General features: G+C 48.6%; 1 protein-coding gene across 3 annotated transcripts in view; it reads right to left on the bottom strand.

Annotated features, from left to right (window-relative positions):
- The window catches only part of TECPR1 (tectonin beta-propeller repeat containing 1), a 30,236-nt gene that overhangs the window by 19,878 nt on the left and 1,776 nt on the right, over positions 1-8,582 (bottom strand). For 2 of the 3 annotated variants that reach the window (XM_040592021.1, XM_040592023.1), the window contains exons 2-3: positions 2,249-2,481; positions 369-551 (exon numbers count right to left, since the gene is read on the bottom strand). In XM_040592021.1, coding sequence (XP_040447955.1) covers positions 369-551; positions 2,249-2,481 — 416 coding nt within the window. Of the gene's footprint in view, positions 1-368; positions 552-2,248; positions 2,482-5,375; positions 5,506-8,582 lie in introns of those variants that run through there. The other variant, XM_040592022.1, reaches the window with a different exon arrangement.

The following is an 8,582-nucleotide window of genomic DNA, read 5'->3' on the forward strand; positions in this document are numbered from 1 at the left end:
CCACAAATGATTTTTGCATCATGTCCAAATTCTTCTGCATGATATACACAGACCAAACAAGACACAGTAAAGCATTTTACTTTCTTTATAGTGAAGCTCTTGAATAACAATGGCATCCAGTTGCCAGCATTTCATGGGCTGATAAAAAGAAAAAAGCTTCTATAGAAGCTCCTATAGACTTCAAAAGCCTTCAAAGAAGATCCTTCCTTGTGTTGTATTATAGTTGAGCTATTGCCCAGAAAAGAAGTACCTATAAAAAGTTAAGTGCCTTTTATTTTTACAGACCTTTTATACTTCTATAAAAGTGTCTTTTATTTTACAGATTAAGGATTCCCAGAATAGATCTCTTTTTGGTATTGTTCACCTACCCCTTTCTCTGTTGGTTCCCCTCCAATATTTTCATCCACATACCAGTCAGACTCCCACTCCCAGTGTGGTGAAGGCAGCGTGAAACTATCAAGCTGCTGATGTTTTAGCCCGCTCACATCACTCCACTGCCAGCGGTCACTGGGGAGTAATTTCTCACAAAAGCCACCAACTGGATTCCAGCGCTGCCAGAAATAGTAAATAAAATATTTTATTGGAGATCACATCATCTCACTGGACATCTACAGGGAGACATAAATGATACATCTCTTATTTTCTGCAGTAGAAGGGAAATAAATTCCTGAGGTGAACAAGAAAGTGTTCACACTGTAAGCTCCTGCCTAACATAGTCATTGGAGGAAGCTTTTTTAAGTATCAAAGAAGGGCTGACTACACAGCTAGTCCCAACCAAGTCATTTTCAGCTACATAAATAGGAACGTCTGATGATATACTTTACTACTAACAGTACTTTTTCTTTGGTGATGTATGGCACCATGATACTCCAGCATTAGGATAACGCTGTATAGACGGCCTGGGATCCCTAATCTGCTCCCCATGAGAAAGATTATTAGTATCTTGCCTGCGCTACAAAAATAGCATAGCTTCTGTGCCAGAAATTATGTCAAGATAACTGTATCAGTAAATCTTCTCTGTATCTTACGCTATACCAAGAGAGGTTTTTTTCCAACTCTGGCTTTAATCAGTTACACAACAAATAACTTACTAGGGTTTTTGCCAATGCAGCTGCGATTTTTCTTTCTGCCCCCCCCCTCCCCCCCCTTACCTACTACAGAAATACTGGCAAAGTTTGTCATATATTACAGTCTTACATTTTAGGGCACATGGAAAATCAGTGGTCCAAAATCCTTTTACAATTCTATGCAAAATATTATGTACTTCTACTAGGAATCTGCCTAAATTGCTTTGCACATTATCTGTAAACTATTTGAGTTTAATTTTGTTGTTGTTAGATCTTGCAGAATGTTCCCTTTTGATCTTTCTAGTATTTTGTTTTCCATTTTTTCATAGCCTAGAACAAACAAAACAGAAGTTTTAAACTAACAAACAAAATCTAAAGTTTTGCATTTTTAAAGAACAGGCTTCACACAACAAAAGGAACATTCTTAAATGGCCAGAAAGTTGTATCAATGTTAAATAATGTATAAAATGAATTTGATGTATTTTTACCCATGCAGATAAGTTAATGTCTTTTCTCAACTTGTATTTAGCCCATTGCCCATTAGAAATCAGAGAAATGTGCTCAAGAAAATAATTTTTTGCTCTCAAATAACTTCTAGTTAACTTAAAGTCAAAATAGATACATTTCATTTTAAATTGTATTTTAAAGACATTCTTTGGAAGTATGTCACATAGGAAGGCTCATCTTAACACTTTAATGCAGAAAAGCTGGAAACATTGCACTTCAATGGAAAGTTATGTCTTTATTGGAGAAGTTTTCGAAACACTAAAAACCAGCATTTTCTTAGGAATAATTTATTTCTGATAATGTAGCTTTGCTGCCTGGAAGTTACGCTGGATGTGTATTTGTCACTAAGGAAACTAAAACATCAGGTGAAAATGGTGAATGTTCCAGTCTGAAGTGCCTTGCATAACACAGGCCGTAGCACACACTGGTGTCACTTTTGGTAAGAGCAGGGAAGCATAACCTTCCTTTGGGAATCAAAATATTAAAAGAATAACCTGCTATTTGGCACGTGTACACTCTTCAGGAACATCAGGTGAAAAATGAAAACAAATGAAACAACCTTCCCGTGAGAAAAACATACAGAGACAGCTGATGTACGGATTTACTGACAAATTTACAGATTTACATTTCTGACACATGTGGCAGTGTACAGAGGTACCCGAAACATGTCATACCTGATTCTCATAGGTTTCTTCCTGGTATCTAATAGGAACATCGCCCGAGAACACGTAGGTGTATACTTGATGATCACAGGCTATTCCCCAGCAGCACTGTTTGACAGCAGAGACCCGTTTGAATTCCAGCTGTGTGTCCTTACAGAGCTCCCAGTACTGGCCAACAGTAGACAGCGTGTAAACCCTCCCAAAAATGTCAACAGCCCACAAAAGGGAACTGGGCATGGCCATGTCTGAAAGGCAAAATGGAGGTATTAATGGATATGACAGTTTTAAAAAATGGATCTTGAGGCTACTGTAGATCAGTCCGGCTCCGAGACTTCATCAGTCAAATTAAATAAAGATGTAAAGAATTATCTTTTAAAAAGAGCCCATGCAAAGCTAGCAGATCTCTTTCAGTCAGAGCTGTGCATTTACACCTCTGAAAAGCCACATCAGAGACCTTGCTACTGGCACACGATTGTCCATCCTACAAGAGCTCACATCAATAGGACACCTTTGGCAGGCGTCAACACTGAACCGAAACAAAGCAGCACGGAGCATTTTATAGCAGAAGGCTTCACTCTCAAGAGCTGGTAATGCTGGTGGTGCTGCACACACTGCTCATCTCAGCCCACAAAGCCATGACATCTTACGACATGTCCTTCCCAGCCTCCTCTTGGTGTGTGCCAGCATAGCTACACAGGTTCAAGGAAAAGACGTGAAAGGGAGCTTCTCCGCAAGCACACATCTAGTTTCAATCCATGGACATATTACCTACTGTTGCCAGGATACCTCTTTCCAGATCTTTAGGATCTGATCTTTATTTAATATACATAGGTGTGAATTTAAGTGTACACAGAGCATGATTTGACAGCAGACACCTGGTTGAGTTCCATTCCAGTTTTATCACTTAATAACCTGCTACATGCTGGGCACTGCAGCCCTACCCTTCACGGAAGGGTCAGCATTTTATGTGAGGTAGGTGTACACCAGTCCTTTCAGAAATCAGGAAAGGTCAGAGTATTTCTGCCACTTGGCCTTCTGGGTGCCGTTAAACTGAATAAATTTCAGTTATTCTGTATGTCTGACAGTCAGAACTACTGATGAGTATTTTGAACTTTGCCTCCCATTCTATTAACTATGTGGTGGGGGACCAGGAGGGAAAAGGCAGGAAAAAGGACTCGGATCTAACACCATGAAAGAAAAGAGGAATCCTTGCCTGGATTCAGCATGGTACACTGCTGCTTTGCAGCCAAAAGAGCAACTGTGATTTCAACACAAGAGCCTCAGGAGACTTGCCTGCCTGCTTTCTGACCGACAGTAGGCGGGGGTACAGAGGGACCAACTTGAATGGTGTATTTGAATGGTGGAGGTGAAACTGCCGAGGATCTGGAAACAGCCAGGACAGTGCCAAAGAACAGCACAGCAGTCACATAGGATCCCAGGGAGGATGTTTCAGAATTCTCTCCTGCTGCTGACAAGTACCTAAAAACCTGGATCCACCAGATGAGTAACAGGCAACAGCGAGAAGAAAATTTATAGTGGCAGAGAACAAGCGAGGCCAGGGGAAGCTCACAAGTAAAATTCTCCTATTAGCTGTGACAGCATAAATACGATGAATCCTCTAGTTTTGACTTCCCCCCCCCCCCCCTCATTACTGGGAGTACGAAGGCAGGTATTGCTGCCTTGGTCCGCTCTTGCACAAGCCATTTATCTTCTTTATATCCTGCCTTTCTATGTTAGGATAGTACAGAAGGACATAATACAGAAAACACGGAATGGAACAAAGGAAAGATGAGGTAAAAATTATAATGTGCGCACCACTGGGAAAATAAAGGCCACGAAAATAAGCCTTTCAGTATTAGCACTTAAAATTCTGCAAAACAGTCTTTCTTAAGCAACCAGAATGCCAGTGAGTCTGGAGTAAAGGAAGCATTATGGATAAAGCAATGAAGATAGCTACCTGGGCAGATAATAAAGCAATGCTCAGGTGTGTTAAAGGTGGGCAAATATACAAATGAAGGTGGGCAAATATACAAATGAAGGCCGGTTCCTGAAAAGTACCTGGAACAGTTCAGAAAAAGGTAGCCAAAGCTCCAAAGATTATGAAGTTAGGAAAAACAGAGATGGGACATAATTAAAATAATCCAGACAGATGCAACTGGATTAAAGTACTCCAGGCAGCCAAGATAAGTGAGATTCTGCATATTCTTTCTTCTGAACTTTTGAGATGGACTGTTTGGAGATACGTGCGAAAATCCCAAATATATCTGGGATTATAAACTACTGGTAAGCCTTCAGTTTGGGCCCCTTTGTGCAGGTTGCGCTGTAGAAGATGAAGACAGGTGTTGCTTGATTTTGAAGGATGCTCAGCACTGCGGCTCACAAGCATTTGGGCGGATGCAGAAACTGCCTGGTGTCCTCAGGGGGCCGGGAAGCATCTGCTCCGGCCCTGCTAAGTTCCTCCCCGTCCTTCAGCTCGGCCAGGTCAGTTCTGATACAACTAAACCTGTTTCACTGAAGGCGGTACGTTGTGGGGACTCCCGGCTGCCTGGCGTAACACCCCCCGCCGCGCAGCTCAGCACTCCGACGCCCTGCACACGACAAAGGTAACCAGGCCTCCCGGGAGAGGGGCCGTGCCCTGTCCCCAGGCCGTGGGGGGCCGGGCCCCCCCGCCCCCGCTGTACCGGCGGGGCCCGCACACCTGCCCGGGCCCCGCACACCTGCCCGGGCCCCAGACCGCGCCGGCGCTCGCTGCCGCCGCTCCGCGCCCCGGCGTTAAGCCCCAAGATCGGCTTAACGGCGCGGCGGGGCCGGCCCTGGGCAGCGCGACATGGCGGCCGGTCAGGGCGCCCGCGCCCCGCGGAGGGGGCGGACGGCTGCGGGCCCGGGGTCTCCGGCGGCGGCGCCGCCCCGCCGCCCGAAAGCGCCCCCCGCAGCGCCCCGCACGCCTTCCCGGGGGGCTGCGCTGAGCCGCCGGCACCTGCCGCGGCGCCGCTCGCCTCGCACGCCGGCACGGGAGCCCCCGGGAAGGGCGGCGGCCCGATCTCCAGCCGCGCCCCGTTGCCCCGCCCCGCTGCCGGCGGCGGGAGGGCTGGCAGCGAGCGGCCCGGCCCGGGCCCGGCCCCCCGGGGTCGCCCCTCACCTGCCTCGCGCCGGCCGCGCCTCGCCCCCGCCGCCGCCGCCGCTCCCGGCGGAAGGAGCCGCCACGCCGCGCTCCGCCAGAGCGGCACCGCAGCACCGCGGAGGCGGCGGCCGGCGAAGAGCGCCCCGCCCCCACTGGCTACGCCGCCACCATTGGGCGAGCGGGCGCCGCGGCGGCCGCGTCACAGCGCGCGGGACGGGGGGCGGCACCGCGCCGCGCGGGAGAGCGGAGGGAGCGGCGGGGCAGGGCAAGGCCGGGACGGGGGGGCGCGGCGGGGCCGCCCGGGGGAGCGGCGCGGGGGTGGCCCGGGCTCCGCGGGGGAGCGGCCGTGGGGGCGGCGGGGGGGCTCGTCCGGGGGAGCGGCGGCGGGGGGCTCGTCCGGGGGAGCGGCGGCGGGGGCGGCCCGGCCTCCGCGGGGGAGCGGTGCGGGAGCGGCGCCGCCAGGGCCCCTGGCCTCGGGGAAGCGCCGGGGCCGGCTTCGGCTGGAAACGCCAGGGCAAGAGGCTGCTGCAGGTAGAGCGCCCCCGGCGGGGCGGTCACTGCAGCCGCAGTTAGGAGAAGCAGCCTTTGCCTGCAATTAGCGTTTACTCTTGATGCATCAGTAAATGCCTTGCCTGAGGTGTGAGGAGGGAGGTGGCTTTTACTGCCACGGCTTGTAGCAGTGTAGTAGTAGCATAGTAGCGGGCCTTGCCAGAAGGGCTCCGGAGGAGCTGCTTAACATCTGTTGCAGGACACCATGCACCTGCCCTGCTGCAAAATGGTAAACTCCCTTTGGAAGCACTTGCCTATAAACCTCAGGTTTTGCCATCACATTCCAGTTTGTTCTGAAGTGAGTCAGAAAACCTAACAAGATAGGCAAGAACTTCCATGCCTGTCTATTCAAATAACCAAACATGAAAGAGTTCTGCAAACAACAACTATCTTGGATCTCTGTGTATCTCAAAGGCATGGTAGAGGAGGGTGGAGAAGCATTCGTCTTGCGTTTCAGGCAGTTTTCAAAGGGAACTGGCAGATCCATTGTGAATCCAGCCTGAGGAGTTTCTAGTTGCTGGTTAAAGAGAATACGTCAGCCTTGCTCTTATTCTGTGGCCTGTAGGTTCAGCTGGTTTCAATGGGCAGAGGGTTGTGGTTCGAAGGGTTGATGGTGCACATTAAATTCTTTAGAGTGATGCCTGCATGAGGCGAAACCATCCTGTTTGGGTTGTTTCCTTCTAAGCCCCAGGGACACTTGACTCGCGCTGCTGTGATTTGGCCCCTTGCACAGATTGGTGCATACTTCAGCACAGCATTTCTGCATCCCAGTAGCGTTTTGATGATTTGATCATTGTAGCATTATAAAGACCAAGTACTCTTGGGATCCTAGGAAATTAATTTTGCAAGATTTGTAGTGGTTGTGACTGACACATTTAATGTGTATTCAATCCAGTTGCCATTTTAAGCAGGTGGAAACAAGACTTTTGTTGTTTTCCATGGGAACCGGATTGCAGAATAATTTAAGGATCATTTTCTGGGATGTTCTCAGTTTGGATTTTGAACCACAGTCCTGTAACCTTACAGGATGGCAGTGTGAATGATAGGTTATGCAAGGAATTTGCACAAGTCATTTACAACCAGTACAGTTCTTTTCATGCTTATTTTAAAAAGGACCTTACGTGTGAAACCAAATGAACATTTTTCCATAGCACTGGCAGCACATAACTTTTTTGCGGTTGGTGGCTCTGCTACATCTGTAATTTGATGTAAAAGTTAGGAATAAATTGATGCTTTATGGAAACTTTTGCTCGTTTTGGGTGTCTGATGCCGAGCCCTGTTCAGCTGCTGTTGTTGCAGCAGAGACTTCCATTCTATAAGGAGCTAACAAGAGAAAGGTTTTGCAAAATCAAACAGCCAAATGTAAACCGGTTTTCATTTTGCCATTGATTTGAACGGGGGATTTGCTTTATAATCCTGGGGCACTGGGTTGATGTGAACCTTGCCTCTAGGCTGTGGCCTGCGAAGGGTGCACCCCGGGTTGTTCCTGAACTGGGCTCTGAGGCCTTGTGAAAGAGAAAGAAAACATCCAGGTGTCCTTTCCTACTTCTGTCCTTCAGGGTTATGGTTACTGCATGACTTGAGAGGAAGGAGTTACCATCAGCGAACCAGGTCTCGCTCAGTTACAGTTGCTAGCCCTTGCTGGCTGGGAGATTTCCCTCAGTTTTGCCCATAATTGTAGCTGTCTAAATACAACCTGCAGCATACCACAGCAAAGCCACAGTTTGTATGGAACATGCGGTTAGGGGAGGTCTACCCCTGTGACCAGGACACATGCCTGACCTCGGCAAGGCTAGAGCGCTCCAAAATTAACTTTGTGAGCTTTTAAATCTGTTGTTATTATGAAAGACTTTGCTCTGTCCAAAGCATAGTCAAGATGCTTTAAGTCCTGTCTCACTATTTTGCAGCCGTTGTCCTAATGCAGTGGGAGACAGTTCGTACAGGTAGCTTCCCTACTGTCTGTGCTGTCCCAAATCTCGCTTCTTTAAAAGGGGGATTTTTCCTGTCACTTGACATTCATTTTAGGGAAGTATCTTTCCCCTAATAAGGAAGTACTGCATTGCTTTAAGATTTGTGCTTTTAAGATGTTTTCTTTCAAAACCCTCATGTGATAAAAGCTTTCCTCAGAGCAGGAGCGGTCTTTAAATGTCGCTGCAAACCAGGAGCGGTGCCCCTTCCAGATGAGTCAGGCACTGCAACCGGAGGGAGGGGACAGAAGGCGAGAGGGCAGGGATCCTCTCACCATCATGTGGTGCTGGCACTGGCTTGGAACGTGGGTCGTGTAATCTGCGTCCCTGTTTCCAAATTTGTTGATTTTAAGGCGAATTGTTTAATCGCATTCCTCTTTCCATGTTGCCCCCCCCCCCCCCCATTTATGATGTGAAATGGGGCTAAACCTTCCCTAGTGCACGGGGCGTTATCGCAGGAGTCGCTCGGCGTTTGCCGTGGCGATAGGGGCCGTGTTGGTACGTGTGGTGAAGGGCAAACCCGGGCGTATCTCAAACCCAAAAGAACTGGTGAACGGGACAGCTCAAGGGATGAGGGTATGGAGGGAAGAGGCCAGAGTTTTAACTGCAATAAAGACTTGAAGACCCTTTCAGCCATTGGCCTGACCTGTCCGACCACTGAGTGATCCTGGATTTCCCAAAGGAGCTGAGCCTGGAGGCGCCGCTGGAC

The sequence above is a fragment of the Falco naumanni genome, chromosome 4 (genome assembly GCF_017639655.2).
Source record: "Falco naumanni isolate bFalNau1 chromosome 4, bFalNau1.pat, whole genome shotgun sequence".
Lineage (NCBI taxonomy): Eukaryota > Metazoa > Chordata > Aves > Falconiformes > Falconidae > Falco > Falco naumanni.